This window comes from Ambystoma mexicanum, chromosome 11 (genome assembly GCF_040938575.1).
Source record: "Ambystoma mexicanum isolate Mex_15411 chromosome 11, UKY_AmexF1_1, whole genome shotgun sequence".
Lineage (NCBI taxonomy): Eukaryota > Metazoa > Chordata > Amphibia > Caudata > Ambystomatidae > Ambystoma > Ambystoma mexicanum.
Window position 1 is genome coordinate 1,100,807,267 of NC_090934.1, and position 26,818 is coordinate 1,100,834,084.

At 44.5% G+C, this 26,818-nt stretch overlaps 1 protein-coding gene across 10 annotated transcripts in view; it reads right to left on the bottom strand.

Moving 5' to 3' along the window:
• The window catches only part of HERC1 (HECT and RLD domain containing E3 ubiquitin protein ligase family member 1), a 3,379,312-nt gene that overhangs the window by 746,011 nt on the left and 2,606,483 nt on the right, over positions 1–26,818 (bottom strand). For all 10 annotated transcript variants that reach the window (XM_069624399.1, XM_069624403.1, XM_069624396.1 and 7 more), the window contains exon 55: positions 19,700–19,830. In XM_069624399.1, the coding sequence (XP_069480500.1) occupies positions 19,700–19,830 (131 nt within the window). The remainder of the gene's footprint in view (positions 1–19,699; positions 19,831–26,818) is intronic.

Sequence of the window (26,818 nt, forward strand, 5' to 3'; positions counted from 1 at the left end):
TTACCCTCGGGGAATGAAAGGTCGACCTCCATTGCTGCAGGGTTCCCAGAGAGCGTGCCGTCTCTGTGTCAGTCTTGATAGCCTGGAGAGTCTCATCCACTGCCTTACCAAACAGGTTGTCTCCACCAAAAGGCATGTCCATGACCTTGGACTGCACGTCTGCTCGAAAGTTCATGGGCCTTAGCCATCCCTGACCATCCGAAGGGCCACACCATTCCTCAACTGGCAGAACCCTGAGTCAGCTATGTTCAGCACCACCATAATGGCGTGATCTGAAGCCACCTCCCCTTCCTGGAACACGGTCAGGGCCACAGCCTTCTTGTCGTCAGGAACAAAACCCAGCATTGGCGCGATCTTGTACCAAAGCTTCCTGACGTAACGTGACAGGATGGTGAGGGTATTGGCGCCCTTGACGGTCGAAGCTGCAGTGTAGATGATGCGCTTGCCCACTGCATCTAGCTTCTTGCCCTCCTGGGCCGGCGGCACCATAGAAGAGGACGAGGGTTGGACAAGCGCTTCCTGCTGGCGGCAGATACCACTGAGTACAGAGAAGGCTGTGACCGGAGACAATCTGGGAGCTGAGTCCGGGACCCTGTATTTCTTCTCTAGTCTGTCCCTCTTGGAGGGCGTGATACTTGACGTCTTCCTAAGGGCCAATCCCTTCTCCGAGATGTCGTCCAACAACAGAACCAACATGACTGTCTTCCCTTCAAGGACTCACTCTGCTAAAAGAGGAACCCTTCCTTCTTCTTTTCCTCCGGCAGTAGACTGAAAAGTGTGGATGCCTTTGAGATGATTGCGTGGAAGGAGCTAATTCCGTCTGGTGCCGAAGCCCTAACGGGCTCGTCAGCACCCAGAGGTTCCCAGTCAGCTGGGACACAATCTGTGTACTTGTCAGTATAAGTAGCCGTGGTGCGTCTATGGCAGTGTCTGTATGCAGTGGCTCTTCCTCCAGTGGGGTCAAGGCCCCAAATCCAGAACTAGATGCAACAGGTGCCCTACGAAGCAGAGATCTGAGGATATTTCCCAGACGACCCCACAGGAGCTGGCCTCAGCAGAAGTCTGACGGAGGCAGCAACTCCATCACCCTATCCAAGTCCTTCGGGAAGGAGGCATTAATGGAGATCTGCAAAATGAATGCCGACGTAGGACATGGAGGCAAAGACAACGCGTTGTCGTAGCCGTGAAGGTGGAAACATCGGTCGCTGACGAAGGAAGAGATGATTTTGTTGACGAGGTTGTCGAATGGAACAATCGTTGACTAAGAGGCCGTCGATGAGGTAGCAGTCTTGGCAGACGAAGTTGCCGTCGACGAGGCCCTTCCCACCAATGGCAACGAAGACGAGGGAGCCGCTGACGAGACTCCTGTAGGTTCTGCGACGACTTGTCCTTCAAAGAAGACTTGTGTTTGGAAGGGGATAGGGACTTCCTCTGAGATGGAGGTAACCCACCCGCCGGTAGGCTAACCGTCGACAGAGTCAGCAACGGGGAACAACCCCCTCCCGACCCAGATCCTGCAGCAGCGACGACCTCGTGGGAGCAGGTACGTGATGTTTCACCTTCTTTTCGATCGCCTCGCAAGGAGCATCCTCAAAGGACCTCAACCTCTTCTTCTCAGAGGGAGCACGCTCATGGGACCTGCCGATCCTTGAACAGGCGTGGGCCCTCGGTATCCAGTTAATATGTCTAAAAAAGAATTTCGAATGACAAAAATGTTGAAAACATTTTACCTAAAATTTTTTTTTAGAATGTTTGGAACCCCCCATTTCAAACTAAAAATAACAAAAAAAAAAAGACATTCAATTTTTTTTTAGACATTTTGGGATTCAAAATTATGTGATTCAAAATACTCACTATAAACCGTGGGCCCTCGTAAGCCATGTCCAAGGTCTTTTCCTGGTTGATCCAAGCCACTAACCTCCGGTAGCGATCCCTCTTGGTCTTCACCGGGAAGCCACGGCAGATCTCGCACCCGTCTTCGTTGTGGTCCGGGTGTAGACAATAAAGGCACTTGAGGTGCTGGTATTCGACAAACGTTCTTCTGGGCCACAGAATTTGCAGGCTCTGAAGAGACTGCTTGTGGGAATGTAGGACATGGTCGAAGTGAGATGTAGGCCCAAGTCTAGGCCTGCCAAAACCACCAAGAGAAGATCCAACGATTGAATGATGAACTTCGCGGACAACGGGTCCCTGCTGCCGGCAGTCACCATGTGATGACCGATGATGAAGAGATGGAAGAAAACTATCGAAACCATCCAAAAAACAGCAAAAATCCACAATATTCGAGGAGCGAAGCAAGAGGACTCCCAACACTGAAACGTGCAGTAAAAATCTGAAGATGGCAAACAGGGGTGGAGTTTAGGAGCACAAGTGTAATTGGCTGGGGGCAGTATGACCCAACGGACAATGATTGGTTATAGAGGAGATGAGCAGTTTTCAGTCTAAAGTGAAACTGCTTTCTTTTTACCAAGCATTCCGAGCCTGGCAAGGGGGAATATTCATGAGTATGTGAATCCATGCAAGACCCCATGCTGGAGAACTGGAAAATCAACCAACACTAGATCTTTCGAATAGACATTCCTTAGCGATGGAATATTCATCAATAGATCCAGCACATTAGTTCTGTTCAGGAGGATTTGATTGCTGGAAGTTATAATCAATTCCAACACCAGAATCAGCACTACTATCCATCTGGGACGACCTAAAAACAAATGCAGACTCCAACACAACCTCGGCTCTGATTCTGCTCGACCTCTCCGCAGCCTTCAACACAGTAAGCCATGACACCTTAACCAAAATATTGGAAGATATAGTTTTAACAGAGATGGCAGTACTCTGGATTAAATCATTCCTAGCAGACAGAACAGAAACTGTATGGATAAAACTCTTCAAATCTACTCCACGAGTTAACGACTGGATTACCACAAGGATCCTCACTATCACCACTATACTTCAACATCTACCAGACTCCAGTAATCAAGATCTTCAAAAATGCAACATTATATGCTACAACTACGCAGACCACGCTCAAATCATCTACAAAATAGAAGATGCTCAAGCCGATCACTCAACCCTAACAGAATGTCTAAAAGAAGTCTTTGACTGGAGGAACACCAACAACTTGAAAATCAACCCAGGAAAGACGGAAATCAACCAAGAGAACAACACCTACATTCTCTGGCCGACGGAAATGGGAACCACGCCCACCCACACCATCTAAGGTAGTAAACAATCTGGGAGTCTAATGGACAATGCCCTAACCTTAGAACCACAAGATCATCACACACAGATGTCTATCCCATGGCGCCCCTCCTTACTTATCCGAAAAGATCACCTTCAACTCATCCTCCAGACCCACTAGATCCCATCTGACCAACCAGATCTATGTACCCACCTTCAAAAGAAGTAAAGCCGGAGGATTCAGCTTCCAAACCTAGCACCTAAAAACTGGAACACATTAACCACTGCCCTAAGAAATGAAAAATCCTACATCACATTCCGCAAACAGCTCAAAACCCTTCTATTCAACTAACCTGTCTCCTCACCCTCCAGTTCACCCTTTCCGTATGTAATGCCTACCGCTGTAATGTATTCATTTACCAAGTATTGTTATTTAATGTACTTATCTGCTGTAACATACCTTTGTACCAAGTGAGCATACTGTAACAGCGCCACGATGCCCACGGGCAGATGTGCGCTATACAAATTCAAATAAATAAATAAACAAGTAAACGCAATAATCAAGAAATGCTTCTTCCTCCTTCACACAGTAAGAAGAATCCTACCTTTCCTCACCTTCACCCACAAAACACTGGCAATCGTCACCCTCATGTCAAGAATCGACTACTCAAACAGCCTCTACCTCGGGATGCCAGAATAAACGCACCCAAAATGCTGCAGCCAGATTCCTCCTCAAACTATCCAGAAGAGACCACATCACTCCAGCACTACAAATACTACATTGGCCCCCAATCAAACATCCTATCACGTTCAAAACAATGTGCATAACACATAGAGCAATCAGCGGACAGAGAGCTGAATTCCGACAAAAGATACAACATGACAACAAGACTCCTCAGATCAAGCAATGAAATCCGCTTGGAACCAAAACCATATGTCAAGAAAAAACTAGGGGGCTCCTCTTTCTCACACCTGGCCGCAAAAACCTGGAACAACCTCCCGAAAGAAAAAAGAACACCAAAGACCACCTAAAATTTTGAAAACTCCTAAAAACCTGGCTATTCAACACCTCAGAAACCAAATTGAAACTAAACAATCAAACAGAAAACACAAAGAACAGATTGACAGAATATATGATGGCACAGGCAACACCCAGAATCGACTAAGGGAAACTCCTACAACAACAAGAGAGACAACACTAGGTGGAATAGAACATGAGCGACAACCCCAGGAGGACAGAATTAGCATACATGCTCAACACTACCAACAACCTCACCCACTCCATGAACATTATCAAGTGCCACACTTAGAAAGAACTGTGAATGTTAGCAAGTACGGCATTTAGTTAGAGTTAGACAGAATTTGAACGCTAGGTTGCACCGGACCCAGACAGAATTGTGAATGATGGCAAGTACCACATTTAGTTCGAATTGTGAACATCAGCCTGCGTCACATCTAGACAGGATTATGAATGTCGGCCAGTGCCACATCTAGACAGAATAGCAAATAACCATTGCCACATCTAGACTGCATTGGGAACATTACCAATGCCATATTTAGATATAATTGTGAATGCTAGCTTGATTTGCATCTAGGCAGGATTTTGAAGGTTGGCCAGTGCCACATCTGGATATAATAGTGGATTTGGTGTGCGTCATATTAACAGGATTGTGAATATCAGCCAGTGGCAGATCTAGGTAGAAATGCACAGATATTCACGCGCCACATCTAGAAAGAATTTGGACATTTAGCACATATCACTTCTAGATAGTGAGGCCAATAACCAACCCATTAACAATTTCACGCCCCTGCATGCACCTTTCAAACTCTAACCAAACACAACCACAACCCTAAAGCACAACAAACCGCACAAACTTCACTACACCGCAACAACAAAACAAATCACACACAGCTTCGCACAACAGCACACAACGACTACTGACCGGAAAGCAACCCAAGCTCAGCTTGCACTTATCCCGCTCATTCCCACTATCTTCACCCCCCCCACCCACTTTCCTTTTCAGATCCGCCAGAGCACCAGGGGACCACTCCGGTGGTGATAGTGCGCAGTACAAATAACCTTTAACATTAACATTGATCTAAACGGGAAGAGTCAGGTATAGAACGAGTAACGAGTAACACAGGTCTTCTTGGTAGAAACCGTTTGTGCCATATCTCCCTTCCCCAGGACCTTTGTGAAGACTTTATGAATGGTTAATGGATTTGCTAACAGAGGCCATGGTTAGATCCTCCAATAAAATATGTTAAGCATCAGGTAACACCTTGCAAGTCCCACCCAGAGAAGCTTGGTCGACACTGTCAGCTTCATGCACAGAAATGCTAGACACAGCATCTTCCAGCCCCTGAGCATTTGATCTACATGGGGATGGGATCATCGAGCCTTGCCTTTGGCTCACAAATATCTTCACTCCCAAAGATGGCTTGGCCTGCTTACATCTCCCAGGCTCCCTTTTATTTCTTAAAGGCGCCTCATCAACCATACCATTCCCCCCCCCCCCCACACAAATCACCTTGTTGTGGTGACCTTGACTGTATTCTTAACTTCTGTAGAAATTTCCATGAGCCACAGTTTTTCTAAACTTTTGCAGATTTCATATTTTTCAATTTCTTGGGGATCGAGTCTCTTCTTTTTTTTAAATTGTCGAAAACCTGGTAATTGCTCAATCTGTACCTTTGTTTTCTTCTTTAGCAACTTAATCCCCTTCCTTCTGGTGTTATTTGTTGGACTAACCTCTACTATCTCAATAGCCCCCCCCACTTCTCTCTTCTATCCTCTCCCCATGGGATAATAGGGGATCATCTCTGGCAAAGTCCTGCACATTTGACTCTGTGATTATCATTAATAGAGTTGTTCCATGGGTCTCTTCCCTCTCTTCAAACTCTCCAATGATGATTAGGGGAAGCAAAGTGATTATCGCCTCTCTCAAGTGAGGATTACCAACATGAGCGATTATCTCTTCTCTCAAGTGGGGATTGCTAACATGAACAGGCAGGCCTTCATTACCACCATGTTTATTACAGAGGGCTGTGTTGAAGCCATCCAGGAAACACATTTTGGAGCTCAGCGCTTTTAAAGCATCCCGGACTTCTCTTACCGCAAAATTGAGGTTATCATGCCTCTATCAAGAGAATTCAAAATATGGGACAGAGCTGGAACCGTAATAGCTTCTTCGATGGGCTCATCTTGATTACAAAATACTCCCCTATTGATTTCAGCAAAATCTTCATTTCCTTCTCCTTGCGATTTATCCAAATACGAGACCTCCACATTTCTTAACAGGGCAGGACTACTGCCAAGCCCGTGGAAATGTCTATCGAATAAGTCAGATGACGTCTCCACAGGAATCGTACGCTGCTGGGTTCTATGAAGGATAACCTCTCTACCATCAAACTCTGGACTTAGGTTTGCTCTTAGATTAAGTGAGAGGCAAACCCATTTAACCAACTCCTGAGCTACGATAGGGGCGAGAATACAGACATCAGAAATGTGATCAATATTTACTTGCTGGTCCAGGTCCTCGATATCAGTGGGTTCAGGGGAAAGCAAAACCATTTCCAACGGTTCCTCCGTTTCCCCACGCCATTATCTCTTTATGGAGTTTGTAACTTGCCCCCAGGTTTGAATAAATAATTTTTAATTTTTCTTAAATCAACCCCTCAGAGATGGCCGACAAAGATTTTCTGCGGGATAGTGCGGTGCAAGGTATAAGTTCACCATCATGTATTGACACACAGGTACCTTCTCCAGACCAGATATTCTTTGCAGAAACATTAGTCTTACCTTTAAGTGCATACATCCACCAAGCAATTAGTTGCTCTGATTTCCAAAGAGCAAATCTTTGCTGCCTCACCCGCCACAATTGCACTTGCCCGCACTTCCACATGAGCAGGGGGTTTAAAAGTACTGCCCCCTCTTCCTGGGGTGCAGAGTGCAGCATGCATAAGGAAAAATCAAAAAGGGACTCTCAGTGATTCTTCGCCCCAATCCTTAACACACACATGTGCCGCCAAATAGAACAGCCTTCAAGCTCTGGCTCCAAGCCTGCACGTGGTCCCTGACCTAGCAAGCCGCTGCCACAAACTGTACGCCCCTACACTTCCGAAATTTTACTGCATGGACAGCTCAAAGGACCACAGAAAGAGGACCCTCCCTTTAGGAGAGGAATCTCCTAAATGATAAAACAAGAGTAACAAACGGAAGAGCAAGGTGAAGTGGATCAGACAAATGGACAGTTAGAATGCACCACACTGTTCTGGAGGCAAGCAAATACAGACCCCACCTTACCCCTTAATCCACGCCCTGGACTAAGACGCCGGCCCCGTACCCTCCGGGGGACCAAAATGGAAGGGAAAGGCAGGAGAATCATCAGGAGCATCAGAGAACTCATGCCTAAAGACTATACCACAGTATCTCTGCACTGCTCAGTCAATGACGAACACTGTCCATACTGCTCGTTCTGCAGTCACGAGTAAAGGACCTCTTAACGTCCTTGCTCAGTCTCACCACGTCCAATACCCAGACCATCAAGCCGCACCAACGTATTGGCCGCCTCTGATAGTAATTACCCAATTGGACAATCTATAAATGTCTCTCTTTTTGCTCTCTAACTCGCTCTCCTTCCTTAACAACTTCTGTTACTTTTAACTTTAACACCCACCTCCCTGACCACTATTCTGTCTTCGTTGCCCCTTTGGGCACTCCTCCTTTGCCAAAGTACATCATTCCTGTCTACTTCATGCCCCTCTGTGCACCACTCACCTTCAAACCAACATCTCCATCAGCCCCTTCAGCTTCTGTGCCCGTCAGGGCCCAGCCCTTGTTCCAAATGGCACTCTTTGCATCTTCACTCATCTGGGTACAACCCTCTTCTTTTCTACTTTCACCTCGCCCTCGCCTTCAACCTTTTGGTCACCTGTATCTTGATACTCAGGTTCTCTGAATACTCCTCCCCCATATTCACCCCTTTGGGCACATGTGTTAATTCCTGCCACCTAGTGGCGTTCACATTTCCTCTCCATCTGATATTCAAAACTGCTGGCAAGGGAATTAAAATTGTCAACATTAGATGTGTTTGTACAAGAAAATGGGCCTCGGGTAGGTCGAAGAAGGGTGGGGTAGGAATTATATATAGGAAATCACTGGGCCTGCTAAAAGAGCAAATACACAGAGAAGAGAGAGGATGGAAGGTATCTTGCACTGAAGGGGACCATAAGAACACAAACAAATCACTCTTTGTCCAGTTTATGCGCCCAATCAAAATCAGCTCCGCTTTAGCGAGACGCTCTTCTACTTCCTGGGCGGTTGGAAAGAAGGTACTTCAGTTTGTGGAGGAGATTTTAACTACATATCAGACCCAGGGATGGATTGGGACTCCATGAGGCAGCGGGTGATCCACCAGGGGGCTCAGCCAAAGAAAGATTTCCAAGTCTACTAAGGGCACATTTCTGATTGACACCTGGCGCACCAAGCACCCAAAAGAGGGTGTTCACTTTTTACCCCTCATCCTATACCCGGAAAGATTATCTCCTGAGTGAGGCAGATAAAGAAGGCATAATAATAGCTGCTGCAATAGAGATAGTAGCTTGGTAAGACCATAATCTATGTGTATTGGAACTGGGCTTGACGCCCCCCCCCCCATGTACAGAACGCAGATGGATCTGCAATGATATCCTCTACAAAGATTCACTATTTAGAGAAACCCTATCTGACGCTATTAGGAATTACTTCAATGAAAATGATACAGTGGATGGGTCGCTAACACTGTGTGGGAAGAAGCGAAGGCCAAAATACGAGAGGTTATTATCGTGGAAGGGACTAATAGAAATACAATAAGGGTAAGAAGGAAAATAGAGCTCAAACCTAAAGTCACGCGTAAACATTTAGAACTCTGCACTCACCCAGTTGACACTGAAGAATTTTTAGTGGAGGTCAGATCACTTCGAAATGACCTAAGAGATATCTGGCAAGACAAGGCGCTAATGCAATTGAGATATTTAAAGCAAAACATTTACGAAAAAGGGGACAAAGCACATAGCATGTTGGCTACGTGACTTCGAAGATCTGAAAGAGCAGTCCACAAAATTAAGAATGAAACAGGCGCAGAGCTAGTAGACCCTAGCAAAATTACAAAGCGCTTCTCCAGATTCTAATTCACTTTGTTTACAGCTGAGCGGGTGGGTACAGAAGATAGCATTACGCGAGATCTATCAAAGTTCCCCTGCGCTCCGATAGCACAAGTTGGTCTGGACCTGTTGAACAGCCCAATCACAGCTGAGGAAATTCAGGCAGCTATTTCTAAGATGAAAGCAGGCTCGGCACCAGGTCAGGACGGGTTCACAACGGCCTTTTATAAGGCATACAGTAACCAACTAACCCCTTTTTTTGTTAAAACTCCTCAACTCAATCATGGAAACGAGCCAAGCCCGTCATACCGCCCAATATCACTCATAAATGTTGATGCGAAAACCTATGCGAGCATCCTCGCCAATCGCTTGGCCCAAATATTGCTGCAATTAGTCCATACTGATCAAGTGGGTTAAGTAAGAGGCAGACAAGGTGCGGACAAAGTCTGCAAAACGCTTTACCTTATAGCTGCCATAGATGGAAGAAATTAGTGCCCCACGTTGATGTCTGTGGATACCGAAAAAGTATTTGACAGAGCCGCATGGCCTTTTCTACATAGTGTCATGAGGTGGGCATCCCTGGGTCATCACTGGGTGTCGGGAGCATTGGCATTATACAAGAACGCTAGAGCCAAAGTTTTAGTTAATGGTGTTGCGTCGGAATCCTTTAACGCGAGGCACCGGGCAAGGCTGTCCTTTGTCGCCTGTCTTGTATGCCTTGGTGGTAGGGCAGTTGGCACAGGCTATCAGAATAAATGCAGATATACATAGGGTAATAAGAGAAGAGAGCGAGCACAAGTTGGCTTTATTCACTGACATTTTAGCCTACATAACCCAACTATTAGAGTCAATACCTGACCTTTTTGCTACGTTGGGGGAATATGGGATGCTGTCAGGATTCCGAGCAAAACTGAAAGAAAACGATGGCGCTGCCGCTCTGAGCGATCTCGACCCCCCAATGAATTTGGTTAACGAATGGGGATTTCAGCAGCAGACAGAAGAATTGAGATACCTAGGTGTAGTGATTACGAAATACTTAGCAAAGCTGTTCAATGCAAATTATATACGCTTGTGGAAGAATATTAAAATAGACCTAGTGACATCTTAGAACCAATCAAACTCTTGTATACCAACAAAAAAATACAAGTAAGAATGACAGCGGATGGAATAACAACAAGACAAATAAACACCTGGCACGGCTTAAAGCAAGGGTGTCCGCTTGCAGCGGCCTTGTTCAGCTTATTTACGTCGGATTTTGAAGAGGCTATAAATACACCAATCATCAATCCTCCAAAATCAAATGCGACTGCGGTACCTTGTTTGGTCTACGCGGATGATATCATTTTATTAGCAAAAACACCGGGTGGATTACAAAAAGCTCTAAACCAAACCTACGAATACATGGAACAAAACGAACTGACAATAAACACTAAGAAAACAAGAATCATGTATCTAACAAAGAAAAATTCAAATGGGAAAAAAGCATTCCAATACTACCTCCAAGAAGAAAAATTGATCCAGGTTACCACCTATAAATATCTAGGGATATGGATAAACCAATCATTGACAGAAGCACCATGGGCAGAACAGCTAAAAGCAAAAACTAGAATGCTAGCCAGACAAGGCCTGTCAATTCATAAGAAATTTGGAAAATTTTCGCTCATACCATCGGTAACTTTTTATAAACAAAATGTGACAGCGATCCTCGCATATGGGGCAGAAACCATGATTAATCATGATAGAACCATATGGATGAAACTGGAAGCGATGTATTGGCGGAACGTATTGAGTCTACCTCAGAACACAACTATGATACGGATATGATATGCACTGGGTCTCCAATCATTAGAATCAATAATTGAATGGAAAATAATAGATTTCTACAGAAAAATCAACAGCGAAGAAAGGATACCGGCATTAGAAATTCTAAGAACTTCAAAAGTACACGTCAATAATGTTGCACTGGACAAATGGAAAGAAGCATCCTGGTGTATATGCAACAAAAAAGGGATTACACTGGTACATTGACGAAAATGCCTCAAATCGCAAAAAAGAAACTGAGTCGAACTGATTGGATTGAAACCCAAGAGCAGAAAGATCTATATAGGATGACACTTAAATGTGAGGGAGAGGAAAGAGCACTTAATCAACTGCCAAATTACTTAAAATTATATCTGGATCGAAAAATAAGAGACATGTTCCTGAGATTCAGACTAAACCTACTGCCAACAAGAGAAGTGTTGGGGAAATGGAGCCAAAATAAAAGTGCAAGTAGTGACTGCAGATTCTGTCAGATAATAGGGAAAACCGAAACACTCTATCATGTAATTATGGAGTGCGAGGCACTAAATCAAAAAAGACTGATCTTTAGCGCCAAATACGCTAGTGCCATAATCGAAATGGGAAAAGAAGAAAGATGGAGTCAAATCTCAATGGGAAATAATAGAAAGATGGTCGCAACCATAATTCACTTTTGGGAAAACATCATGTCGGACAATAACAACAATAAGGAAGAAGGATAAAAGATAAAAGACATTGGTGTTTGTAATTGGTTTTTTTATGAGGAGAATAATGTAGATTGAATGTAAACGATAAATGTAAGGTTTAAGATGTAAACCAAATGCATTTTAATAAAAAAAAAAAAAAAGAAAATAGACCTAGAGAGTGAGTCCAAAATGGAGTTATCCTGGACAGCCAGGTTCACCTCCATTACAATGAATATACTTCCCGGATCCTTATTTCTCTTTCAGAATCTTCCAGTGATTGTCCCGGATTTATTCCAGGCAGGCGGTTAAGCGATCCCTCATAGCATATTTAAGGGCAGATTCGAAGCCTCGTATCCCGTATACAACCTTAATCACACCGAAAGATAAGGGGGGCATGGGTTTTCCCTAGCTCTTTGATTACTACAGAGCCTCCCAATTTCGCATCCTAGCAGACCATTTGTGGAAAACTGTAGAGAAACAATGGGTCAGCCTAGAAATGAGTTATTCATGCCTGTAACCCTAGGTGAATGGTTGTGGGTCCCATATCGGACTATGCCACGCAGGATTCGTGAAAACCCAGTCTTAGCGGTTCTATGGTCCCCTTGGCGTCCTATGCGAACCATGAATGGAGTCACATCCTGGCCATCTCAGTTGTATATGGGCTCCCCCCATAAGGGATCGGTCACTAGGGTTACACCACTTTCAGCCTCATTATGAGGGAGGTTTAGTGAGAGCAGGGCAAATGTGGAAGGAAGGTGCTTATATGTCAAGGGAGGAATTAGATCGCACAGCAGGGCACCGTGATAGCACCTCTCCACTAAGTGAACAACAGGGCACGAGAGGGTTGACAGCTCAACTGTATAGTGCATTGCTTTCCAGGGGTCAACTGACGAAACCAAGCACCCAAAAGTGGGAGGATGAGCTAGGGTTGCAAAATCAGTTAGATGCATGGACAGTAATGTATAGAGCAGTACAGAAGATATCTATTTCCATGCAGTATTAGATGCCTAATGGTCGGTTATTGATGAGATGACATTTAACACCACAACGATTATCGAAGATGTTCCCAGGGGCCCCGTCGTACTGTTGGAGGGGGTGCGGGGAGGTGTGTGATTAATGGCATCAGTGGTGGAGTTGTGTAAATGAACAGACCTACTGGAAGAAGACCTTGGGTTGGATACAGGCCATCGACGGTATTCAAAGGCATCTATACCCATTATTGGTTTTGTTTGCGATAGAGTCGGAGGCCGAGGGAACATATACCCTTCGTGCACACATGCTCAGAAAGTGTTTTTTTGGCAGTCAGAGTGTGTCCAACTGTTAAATGGAAAAGCAGCACGCTACCAACGAGAGGAGAGTGGCTCATGAAAGCGCACACTATATATCAGATGGAGAGTATGATGTCAACCCTCCTGGAATCCCACTCACACATTGACATGGTTTGTCTTCCCTTTTTAGATTATTATGCTGAGCACAAGGCGGCGCAAAATTAAGTGGGGCAGAAGTAAAAGAGAGGGTACCCAAAGAGTGTACTAAAAGTCGTGTGAGATGCTTATACTTCAGACTCAGTAGGGGTGGCAGGAAGGGACAAAGTATCAAAGCAGACCATGAAGTAAACTTCCTTGTAATGATCGTAGAAGTATTGGGTTGCACTATCATTGATAACATTGAGCAATGTGTTCTCAGTTTTTACCTGTTTTCTGGAGAGAGGGATGGGGGAGGGGAATTGTTTAGGAAAATATGTGAAGCTGCCATTGCAGAATGATACCTACTTGATGTTGGCAGTGGTCAATCCGGGTCGTCAAGAGACATTTCTCATACGAAAGTTAACGTTGTTTTCATGGGTGCTACAGGAAGGAGAAGGGGCAATATGAAAGCATTGATGGGGAGTCGTTTATTTGAGTCTTATAATCCATTGAACCTGTGATGTGAACTAGGGCATGGTGGCATTTGTTTAATAATTGTGAAACCAATAAAATACTGTTTAAAAAAATAAAACTACCCTCCTCCTGATATTCAACCTGTTTTCTGATAACTGAACTTCCCCTTCCTTATGAATCCTATTAACCTACACCGGAAGAACAAGCTCATCCTCTTTATTACTTTCACAAACCACCTTCTGACCCTAGTTGGTATCATAGAACCTTCCCCTGCCCTATGGAGGGCACCAAGTGAGGGCAGCCAGGGCACCCCCCCATGTACCTCCTCCGGCCCCATCTTAAAATAGCTTTGTGATGTATCCAGACCGTTTGGCCACTCCACTAGATTATTATGAGGGGTCAGAAATGAGAGACAGACACAAAGTTATAATGTTTTCAACATTAGGCATTTTATTAAAATGAAAGTGTTTAGATAAAGGCCTTTTTGTCCCTTCCCTAAAGAGAGTTTCCCTGCCTAATAAATCAAAACTAGGGATTAGTCTGTGTTTCGTCATCAAAATTAGGCAAACTGTCTTTGTGTCCAAAACGCATCTGACCCTCACACTAGCAATGAACAACAAAGGTGCAAGGTAAATGTCTCTGCTTTAAATATAGAAAAAGGTGTGCAAGAACTATGTAAATACAACAAAACAATCCTTGTAACCAGGGGATGATTCCCTTCCCCTGAACTGCGTCAGGTAGAAAAATCAAAAGGTTCTGTTCAAACAGTGTTTCTTTAAGAGTGGCGGGAATGTTTCTTTCATCTAACACTGTCTTAAAGATGATGAAAAAGTGTCTTTTTCAGATAATGTTGTTTTAAGGATGTTAAAGGTATCTCATAGAAACTTCTAAAGGATGAGACATTTTTATTGTTCCAAACAAAAGTTCCCTAAGAGTAGTAGCAATGTCTCTTTTACACAACAATTTCTTAAGAGTAGAAATGTCTCTTTCCTATAAAACTTTAAGAATGATGAAAGAATGTCTTTTACAAGTAATGGTGTGTTAATGATGGCAAATGGGTCTCTTTTATACAGCAACCAATTAACAATGGTCCCCTGGTATACTCTCCTGCCAGGAACCCTTTTACAATATATTTTCCTTTCACATACTCTAAAAGGATAACACATACTGTAAATGGATAACCTGGTATACTCCCCTGCCAGGAATCCCCATCTGGGCTTTATAGATCCCCTTGTGTACTCTCCTGCCAGGTATCTTTCCACCAAGGGCGTATTGTCTGATGCACTTCTTTCATCAGGTCGTCTTACAATCTTTTCTATATCTTTCAGTTCTCTTTCTTTTTATAAGAATAACACAGTTGTGCTCCTTCACTCGTTATACTTCATTAGATCCAGGTATTACTTGTTCCAACTTCCCCCATATAGGCATGTCATACATGGAGACTTGTTCAAGTTTTATTTGTTAATTTCATTGTTAATATTCATTGGCTTGTGGCAATGCTTGTTCAAAGCTTCCCCATATTTACATTTCATAAATGAAGATTTGTACAGATCTTGCCTTTCAATTGCTTCATTAATGTTAATAGGCTTATGACAACATTTACCCCAGCTTTCCCCATATCGACATCTCATATATGGAGAATTGTTTACATTATTTCTTTCTAGAACATTTTGTTGATATTCAAAATAAAAAATAAGTTCACAATTGTTTGCATGCCTATCGGTAAGCCCGGGGCTCCCAATGCTTCTGAGCAGGCGTATGAGTGTGGCAATGTCTCTGCTTTGGGAAAGCGTTTACTGCTCTGCAGACCCGCCTGCGGTTGTCCCGCCGACTTCTCATTCATCTGCCGGTGGAACTGCTGCTCTTGATTGAGACTGTGTCCCCGACGGCCTTCACACTGCTGCCGGCTCCTCAACAGTTCATCTGCAGCACAGATTGTCCTTCTCCTGTTTGCTCGCCTTCCTGATAGTAAGCACCTGCCTTCTTCCACACAGTCCACTTTCGTTTGTCTGCCTCCGGTTCTGCTTCCTGCTTTGCCTGCTCTTCATCTCTCTCCTCCTCCTTCACTTACAATTTGGAAAGGCACACCATTTTTAAATCTCCTGCACAGCTGACCTCTATTGCAAAAACGAGTCTGCACTTTTAGCTTGGTGTTTCTTCTGCTCCACATTAACTCCTTTCTCCTCTTCCTCGTCCCAGGAATGAGGGTTTTATGAGACTTTTTAAAACTGCATTGCTTTGAATCAAAACTGTCAGAAATAGACAATGTTAATTAAGTATTCTAAGTAATGGTATTTTGTTTGGGTCCCTTACTTAGGAAAAAACCACCAGAGACAAAGTATGTTAAATGTGAGTCATGTGTACCTGAGGTCTGAATGTTATTCTGCCTAGAGTGTTTCACAAAAAAGGGTTCTTTCGGTCTTACAACGGGAGGGACTTGAGAAGTAACAAGGAAGTGAAAACATGCCATTAGGAACTCAGGAATGATTGGGTTTTCCTCATTATTAACAGAAGAATACTGTGTCTCTCCTGATAGGGTGACCACATCTCCCTGACAGCCATATCCTCCATGTGATCCTCCCTTCTAATAGCACCCCTGGGGTCAGGGTCAGGTAGCGGCTGCCTTCCCCTGGCCAAAGAGGAGATCTTAGGGTGGGGATCAGTGATGACCCCACAACATTCGTCACAATATCCCCAGAACCAGGCTTTTGAATTCGTCAAAGCAAACCAGAGAGGCCACCAGTATATCTGGGAAGGAAAGAACCGTTTTAGTCAAAGTAAATAGCTCAAATCTGACAATCCTGCTTATTGGCTTTGCCAATATCCATGTTATGCTGCACCTGATAACACCCAAAAAAGTATCCCTAAAAGCTTTGGCCACTGCTATCCTTGGTGACCCAAGGTAGCTACACAGTCCCATCTAACATCTGCAGATATAATACATAATCTCCTGGCCAGAGAAAACGCAACCGGTACTACTTTAGGGCAATTGTCTGTTCCCTCCTGGTACCACAATTAGGTGAAAAGGTGAATTACCACAATTAGGAGAAATCAACATTGCAGCTGGATTAGGCGAACAGTTGAATTGCCAGGATTTAAGAGAGCTGATCTGCCGTTTATGGGCCACACAAGGGAAGTGCAATCAACAGAAGAGCACTGGGAAAAGGGCTGATGCAAAATAATGCACCTTGAATTCCACCGGCGGACTTCCGAGATGCTGGGCAGAGGCGTGGCTTGACTAAGATAAATGTGGGCAGGGGGAAACGAAGGAGGAAGAGGAGGGGTTTGGGGGAGGGCCCCAAAAGAGGGAAGGAAGGAAGGGGATGGGGAGATGAAAATTGCATTCTTGCAGAAGGCGAGCTATCAAAATTGTCCTTCCGCAACATCACTCTTTAAACAAGGGATTCTGACCTCGATCCAGAGAGCTGCGACTGCTCTAAGCCTTTATATTGACAGAACCTCCACCCAGGAAGAGTTAAATCTAGAGCCAGTTTGAAAACCGCCCGACAGCCTGGAGCGCCAGCATGTTATAATATCACTGTTGTATATGTTGATTTGTGGAGAGAACCAGTGGTAGAAGGTGGCAGTGGCTCAGGAGAGGAAATGAATGAGTCAGCTCGTCAGAGGATAGCAGGTGCTTAACTAATGTACTAAGATTATCAGACGCACTCTGATTGTTAGGTTATTTCCTTGTAGATTACAGAATATGGGAGAGAAGCCTTGCAAACAAACCTAGGTGTCCCTATCAAACCAAAATGTATGAAAAGGGAGGATAACCATTCCCTGCTAAATGTAGAAAAACCAGGAAGCGGACACAAGCAATGCAAAAAGTCACCCTTTTTGTAGTTTAGTTCTGGAAAACCCAGAATACCACATTTAATACTTTACTTTGACACCCATTAGTGATACATGTGCCTTTTCTGGGGGATGTGTATCTATTGTGGAGGCTGGCTGGGGAAGCTACTATCGTCTGTGACATTTTTAAACTAGGGCAGAGGGGGCATAGGGGCTCAGATCTTCTTCGTTCACTTTTAAAATAAGATTATACAAACCCAGCTATTGTGCTGTTTCTAAACGAGAAATAGATTCCTGATTGGCAAACAGCCTAAACCCACTTCAGCAGATTTTCCAGTGTGTGTAAATGTTATCGACTCAACCAATGCTGGTATTCCACATGAAGTCAAAAAGTATATTTGTAAAAATATTAATTTTCACTATACAACAAAAATATAATTATTAAACTGCACATGTAAACCTCTGCAATGACCAGAGCAAGGCTCGAAGGTAAATCTAAAAGCGTATTTTAGGAGTGTGACCAGAGAAGCTCGAATATAGCAGGGTGTCTGGTCTTCAAGGTATCTTCTGTAATTCTTCCTTTGATTCTATTCACAGGGCACTCAGTGCTGCAAGAAATATGACTGTTTAGAGTTGGCAGTTGCCAGTGGTATTTGCAGAGGAATCCTGGAGCGGCCTTAAAAGCTGGCATACCTCTACCTTAGTGGGCAAAAAAAGGAAAACAGAGGAACAGCACAGACCACCCCGGTTAAGGCACAAACTAGCTTTTTAAAGAGCAAATGTATCTCATTCTCACTAGTCCAGCCTCCATTTGAGTATTAGGTGTATGTGAGTCCTTGTTCTTGGAAAGGATGAGGGGAATGGAAATTCAAATCTCCCTTTGCCATCAAATTTCTCAATGCAATTTGTCAAGTGACTGGTCCAAGCTGACCTCTGGAACGTACATGGTCGAAAAAGACATGAGGCGTTCTGGATGGAAGCCTTGTCAGCAAGAGCTGTAACTAGGGGGGTGGCCCCTGAGCCTGTGAATCTTTCCAAAAAGCCATTTTGTTAAAGCAGAAGTGAACAGTTTCTTGTTTTAGCAGCAAACCAGGAGGGATCAAATCACTCCTGGGAGAACATTCAGTTCCAGGCTCTCTGCACTTTGGACCTTTGGGGTCATCAAGGGACTACCTGTTAGCAGATGTGTGGGACACCTCAGGCATACCCATGTGACCTTTGAATTTTGGACTAAAAATGACTGCTCCCATGTTGGTCCTCCACGCTGCCCTTAGGCGGTGCATAGCACACTATGGGGAATCCGATTGATCATTCTGGGTGTGAATTAGTGGGTTTAACATATGCGCAGGCTGACGTACACATGATTTAGTTGAAGGTTCAGGAAGTAAAGGCCTGCCGTGGAAAACTAGAATGGTGGATGAGGGGGCAGCCCTTGAGGAACATAAGCACTGACTTTGCCTGTACTTTAACAAAATTATTGCTGTGCAATGCTGACCCAGTCTCTTGGGGACGGAATCCCATCAGTAGGGGGGAGTTTCTCTTAAATCTAACTATTCTTTAGGACTAAAACAATAAAATAAGGAAAAGATCAATCCATTGTCCACTTTTCTGTTCAAACATTAGACTAAGATAAAGCATCCAATGATTGTGTCGCATTTATTGTCTTCATTCAAATTAACGTCAGTAGAGTTCCCCTTGCACATAGTGAATCTAACACCATTATTGTATTGTCATTCGGGGATCAAGTTAAAACTCTACCAGCAAAGCCTCTGGAGCTTTTGTGGCATTTATGTATTTTATTTAGAATGTAGCATAAATGTGTCAAATGTTATTTGTTTTGTTAAATGCAATAAATTGCCAATTCATTTTGTCATTGTTCGCTAAGAATATATAGACATAACGCATTCTAGGAGTATATGAGGCTAATTTAAATTATTAACACATCTGTGTGTTGACTCGTCACACTAGTCTTAGAAACAGCACCGAGTACCTGACCTTGCCAAACCTTCAAGATCTCCTAGAGGTTTCAGGAAATGCAGAGGGCGTACCATGTGTGTCTTGGCTACTAGAATTTTATTTTGCAGATTTCTGAATGTAACATACCTGCTTGGGACACGATCCATGGAAATTGCTCTTTCCCATAGAAAACGCCATAAAGTAGTAATGTATCGAATTAGAACATGTTGCTGACAATTCCAAAGAAACAAGCTTTACCTTATGTGCGTCAATTAATACAAATCCTTCTTTTTCCAAGGGTTCTCTTGTTGCAATCAGCATCTTCCCATCCATGTAACCAACTGCAAACTGCATGTCTTCACTGAACCAAGCAATGGAGGTAACCGCCACTAAAAGAACAAAATAGCACATACATAATTTCAGATGTCACCAAACATCTTGTGAGCTTTCTTGCAAGAACAAAGGTGAGAACACTAATTCTAACAATTATTTCTGTCACTGACGACAAACATCTGAGTTATTACTATCACTGTAAAGAAGAGATTAAATGATAGAAATCTACTTGTTGAAACTTATGTCAGAGGAAAAAAAAAACATTAAAATTGAACATCTATTCAGGAACATGAGCTTAAACTGAAATAGCACACTATGTTCGGCAACACAAAACAATGAAAATTAAATCGGAATTTATGAGAGAGCGCAGTGGAATGTATTAATCTTGAGTGAAAATTCTGATGGAAAATAAAAGTCTTTTCATTCATGAGGGCACAGAGTGAGGTCTGTTTGACCACTGCTTCATTACTGTGTGGCTCTTGCCACAAAGCCAATAGTCCCATAAAAGAATGCAGGTTTTGATTTCTAACGTTACATTAGGGTGTGTGCATCATTTGGCAGCAACTTAAATGTCAGAAATGGCACAAGTAAACTCACTCTGGTTCCAAAGTAATGTTCTTCTTTAAATAGTCTTTTAGGGTCTCTCCCAGGCACCACTTTCAGTATCTTCTCTAAAAAGTGACCTGGAAACGATTATGTAATGGCAGGTTTATGAACTCTCCATTGCCCAATGCTGGGATAGGGTTGTAAACATATTTCAGCATTTCACCTTGTAGTTTCGAGGTTCTATTCAAAAGATTCCACAACTTCTCTGAGAGGTGACGCTAGCAGGGAGGTACTATGGCATTTCTAATGGTTTCCTGAACAATCCTGTGCCCCAGGGACATAATTCTACAATTTCCAACCCCTTTCTTGCTTTTTTCCCTCACCGGACCTATGCTAAACTCATGCCCATGGGTTTATGCTACTGTCTTGGGACTAGCTCCTTCAACATTTTGCCATGAATGTATTTATCTTCCCACTTGACCCTCACAACCAGTTTTCTGCCCCCACTGACACTATTTTCATCATCCATTAATAGCATCCTTCTCTCACTTCCAAGACTTTGGCCTCTTGCTTCTATCAGCCCTTTGTTCTTTCTCTTCCATGGTCTCCTTCAAACATTCCACAAGCTCTCTCCTCCCCTCATGTTATCTTCTTTCCTCTTGCACTGCCAACCTCTCCTGTTTCCCCACCTCCTCTTGCGCTTGTAACCTCCTTTCCTCTTTCCAGCTCTTTCCCACCTCCAACCTCTTCTGTACTAACAACCTCTGCTGCGCCTCAATATTCTACTCGTCTCCCAAACACTTGCACACATCAAACCTCTTCTTCGATCTGCTGCTGGCCTGCTCCACTACTCCAAACTCCCACACCACCTCTGGGCACTTCCCCATTTATATAGGGCTCTTTCTCCATCCCTGGGCTGGGCTAGAATAAAGTGTTAGCAGCTTGGTAGTATTATTACTAAGAGAGTGGGACCGTCCCCCACCCATGGCCCCCCTTACTCCTACCCAAGAGGCAGAACAACCCTATAAGAGGCTGATCCGCTACCTTGTTTCCCTCACTCGTGGCATGCACAGTGACACTCACCCAGAAGCTCATGAGCAGGGCCAGTGATGCTTGTGCTTGGCCTGGCTTGCCTTGTGCTCCTTGCTTCTCTGACAATCTGCCTGCTCTGGAGATCCTGCGGATGAGTCTTATTAAGAACACTTTGATGGAACATTATAATAATTATATTTCAGGGTCTGCGCAATCTGGTATTGTGGGCTAATGGCATGGCAGTTTTGATCTGGTTTCCATCCTAAAGGGTCACCTCGGGCCTGCATACAACAAGCCCCTTGTAACCTCTTGCACATAAGTGACATGTAGTTACCAGTTGAGACTACCCTTTACAGCCCCCTCAAACCCCATTACACATAGCGGGTGATGGGGCCCAGACCCATATTGCTCCCACATACTCTCCCAGGTCAGGCACGGTACATTGTCGCACAGTTCAAACTGTTCCCAATACAAAGCATCACAAGAGTTGCGGTAACAGCCAGTTGTGCCAAAACCATAATCAGAAATAGTGTAACATAATACTGACCCTGCACATTGAAAAAGGCTAGAACATACTGTGCTAAAAGTTACATAGCTTAAGAGAAGGGAAAACAATCAGATTATTGACTGAGTTATTGAATGTGTTATTAATGCAGCAAACTCCTCAGGAATGTTCACATACTTGTTAGAGCATGTTAGGGAGAATTCTCTGTTGAGGCTGAATTTCCTAACCTACTGAGTCCCCCAGCAGCTTTGCTGGATTTCTGGAGTTTGTTTTTTTCTCCTGCCAAGAATGAGACTCTTTTTTTCTCTCACTCTTGGACATGATTTATGGTGTTCCTTTGAATGTTAATGTCTTTTATGGGCTATTGGGTCCATTACTCCATAGGGTCTCATGTGTTTTTACTATGCGTGTTAAACAGAACCCTCCGTGCAGTGACACATGGGTGTCATAGCGACACCCCACCATAGACTCCATACCCTGGGACTGACTACTGTCTCCCAGGGCATGTAAAGTCACCATTGGCTTTACTAGTCCCAAATTATGAACAGAAACCAGTACAAACCATCATATTGTGGACGTACTGGTTGGGGCAATTCGATTGCCCCGGGGTCTGTTAGTCGGGGGGGGGGGGGCACGTCTCCGTCCCCCCTGATCGAGTTTTGGCTGGTGGCAGTGGATACTACTTTTTATATTCAACCGCGAATATATCCCTATAGGATTTTCCCACTGTTCGAGGCTACTAACTTTAATTATTTAATTCTCATAGCCTCGAACATACCGCCGGTTTATTTATTTAATATTAATTCGCCGGTTGGTATTTTTGCCAGAACTCGATTCTAAAATGGCGTTTGTGTTCTCTTCTGTGACTCCAACCCAAGTCCAGCCCTTTGTTCCACTTTTTGGCGGGCTTCTCCACAGAAGCCTCCAAAAGTGGTGCCACTCTGGGTACCACAGGAGGTATGGGAGGGGATTTAGGCACCCTGGACTGAGTTACCTTGGTAACTCAAGTCGCACTCTTGTGCGATTGGCCCAAGTGGTGAGCCGGCCGGCTCACCACTTAGCATGTTTGATTGACAGCTAGGCTGAGTGAATGGGGGTGTGCTGCATAAAAGCAGGGCTTTTGGGACTGGAACTTCAGAAGTCGCCACAGGACCGGAGAATCCGACGAGGGAGAAGCTGAGCCGACCTGCTACGACGACACCACCGGTGGACCCCTGCGGAACCGGCTCACCACTTCCCGACGACATAGAAGATCTCCCGGCTGGAGAGTCTTCTTCCCCTGACTGGTGGGCACAACCAGTTTACCTTCTTTTCCTCGCATCCCAGGACGTCGTGTGGTCGAATTGCCCGTGCCAAGCACCCCGGCAACCGGATAGCCACTTACCACTGGACCGCGAATAAAAGGACCGCTCCTTTTCGACCTGAGAACTCCGCGGCTGGTTTCTTCCCTGGCAGTGCAACGGACTCCTGTCTTCCTCCCAGGCGAGATCCTCTCTTCCCCCGGACGAAGCACCGACTTGCATCCGCTGCCAGGAACAACTGCCCCCGCTTGAGTATTCTCACCACTTTAAGGTACCGTGTCCGCCAGGCCTCCCCTTCTAAAGATTGCTACAAGGTAATAATCCCTTAAACCTTCTGGACTGGGCTGGCCGCCTTGACCATCTAACTGGTCCCTTTCTTTTTGGCCCAACTCTTTCTGAACCTTTTCGAGACTTTTGTGCACTTTTCAACCGTGTGACCTTGGACACATTTCGTTCTGATCCTCTTAAAGTGGATCCGGCTTTCTGAACTCTAACTTCACGGTTTGACTCTGCCTTCCTCTCTTGCTGTGTTCTTTTGAAAGTGTTGGGATCTGTTTCAATTTATGCTCTGCCTTTCTCTCCCTTTTAAACCGAATTATTAGAGTGCCATCTATGTTAAGCGCTCACCGCTGTCTGAAAATAAGTGGGGCTTTACTTAAGACTTGTCTAATATTCTTTTAAGGGAGTGTATATCTTTTAGTGACCGTGTTTTTGAACTGCTTAATATTAGTGCCTGTGTGTTTTACTAGATGTGGTTTTAAATAAATAATTATATATCTTTTACACCAAGCTCTGGTCAGTGTTTGCTTGTTCTACTATGTTCTTTTGACCTATTGTGAATACTCTGTATACTGCCTAACTCTTCTTGAGGGAAGTCTGACTGCTCAGCCACAGCTACCAAGTGAATCTGTGTGGTACAGACTGTTACCAAGTGGGTTTACTGCCAAACACCTGTAGTCTTAAATCTTTTGCAGTGGTCCCAGAGGGAACTGCACAGGTTTCGGCCTAACAGAGCACTACTGTTCCTTCCAAGTTTCCTTGAGGGCATGATTGCTAGTGGTCTCCATCTTTGCTCAGACATTAAATAATGGTATCTAGTCACTTTGCATAGGGTGTGACAAGGGCTGTACAGTATTATTTTTTTTATGTGATGGCAGATCTTTGCTACCTAAACCCCTTTCGTCATCCATCTAGTTAATAGAGTGCTCCAATGTTTCTAACAGAGATCTATCGGATGGCTCTGTACATACTGCTGCAGCCATCTATCGACAAGAGGAGCCACTTATCTATATTGATCTAAGCTCTATATCAGCAGCCGTGGCTGTTCCCGCCATGGGGCATAAACTCGGACCCAACGCTGCTGAATATTCGGTCCCGACAACAGTTTCATCCACATTGCCATGCACAAAGGCATCCATCTCAACCATTTGCTCATTCTCATCTACTTTTGCTGCCACTGAGGGGTTTTTACTTGGAAGATCTTTTGCTTTTAAAAAGCCCTTCAGACCTGATGTCCGTTTAGGGGCATACAGCATAGAGAAAACCTGGACATTCGTGGGGCTGACATCTTGAGATAGAGAACGCGGAGGCTCTGCAGCTGCAAGCATACATTCCCCTGAGACAGGGGCCGGGCATTGCAGACCGCCACAATCATTTTGAGCTGCTATCTTACTTCTTAGTGCCCATTTAACTGAGGACTGCCCCAGAGTAGGAGTTTTTTTGTAGACCTCAGCTTCCTAGATTTACCGGTTTACCCCTAGGGGCATTGCTGAGTGTTGGCTTAAACACCATCACCAAAAATGCATGCAAGAACCACCAACACCAATGCCACAAGCACCAAAAGATTTAATGCAAAATCACAAACACACTAATGTGCTCAGAGGACGTAAAATAGCCAATTTGTAAGATCAAGCTAGTGCCTCTATATCTATAATAGAATATGAAAAAAAGAAAAAACACAATGTTAAACTCTGAAAGCTCAAATGAAAGAGGACCCACGTTACTGTACATTTCTTCTTTGGTACATGGACCGCGAAGCCCAAATCGAAGAGAGTCTGCAGAAGACAATAGACATTCAAGCCTGATATGGCATTCATGATGGAAATGGTGCTTCAATGAAAAGAACAAGTTACTTTCTTACCTGGTAACGCTCTTTCGATGGGATGGTCCGACGACGTATTCCATATCTATGACATGTAATCACCACAGCTGTGCTGCTTCGGAAACTTTTTTCTGCGTCTGCGTCCTGCGTCGATGACGTCGATGCCCCGTCGTCGAGGGCCTCGTCCGACGTCGTCCGATGTGATAAGTAGGACGCACGACGCCCGTAGCCTCAGTTGTAGTTTTTTCCCCCAGAACGTGTGACACTAGTCAACTGTCAGTCAGACACAAAGCCTTGCGGAACGTAAGCTGCAATCGCAAAAGAAATTCTGCAGCGGGGAAGGCAGGGCGGGAGCGATATGGAATACGTCGTCGGACCATCCCATCGAAAGAACGTTACCAGGTAAGAAAGTAACTTGTTCTTCGAGGGGATTGGGTCCTCCGACGTATTCCATTTCTATGACAGACTCCCAAAGCAGTACCAGAGCAAGGAGGAGGGAAAGAATTTAGAATCAAAATTTAGAATAGCCAATCAAATAGCAGAGCAAAGGACCGCCTTGCCAAAGGCCAGATCCTGTGCTCGGATGGAATCGAGGGAATAGTGACGTACAAATGTATGTACTGAAGCCCAGGTGGCTGCATCACAGACGTTGCGAATAGGAACACCCCTCTGCAGGGCAGTAGACGCAGCCATACCCCTGGTAGAATGGGCCCGCAAGCCAGCCGGTGGGTCCTTAACCCGCCAAGCGGTATCACTCCGAGATGGCCAAAATAAACCAGCGAGACAAAGTCTGTTTCGTCACAGCTTGCCCCAAACGCTTTCCAGCGTAACCAATAAAGAGTTGATCGTCCACTCTGACCAGGGACATGCGTGAAACAAAAAAGTTTAAAGCTCTCCTAGGATCAAGCCTATGGAGCCTCTCCTCTTCCTTACCAGGATGCAGAGGAGGATAGAATGCCGGAAGAACAACCTTCTGGGCCAAATGAAATTCCGTCACTACCTTCGGAAGAAAAGAAGGACGAACTCTAAGGACAACCCTGTCCTTGTGAAATACAGTGAAGGGTGGCTTAACTGAAAGTGCCTGTAACTCACTCACTCTGCGAGCGGAAGTAACCGCAACTAAAAACACAGTTTTCAGAGTTAACAGCCTCAAAGGGCAAGAATGTAAAGGCTCAAACGGAGCACCCATAAGAAACTTAAGAACAAGGTTTAAATCCCAACCGGGCACCAGGAAAGGTGACGGAGGGAACACATTAGTGAGCCCTTTCAGAAACTGTGAAATTAAAGGGATTTTAAAGTAAGAACACTCTTCAGACGAGCGCTTAAAGATGGACAGCGCCGCCAGGTAATCTATAATGGTACCCACTTGCAAGCCCCTGTGGACCAAAGAAAGTAAAAATGACAGAACCATGGGGATGTCACATGCAAAAGGATCCACATTCTGAACTGCACCAGTCGCAGAACTTACGCCAACGGCAACGGTACAGAGACTTTGTTGCTGGCCTTCGGGCCGAAAGCAACACCTCCATCACATCTTCAGGGAGGTCCCAATCCCTATA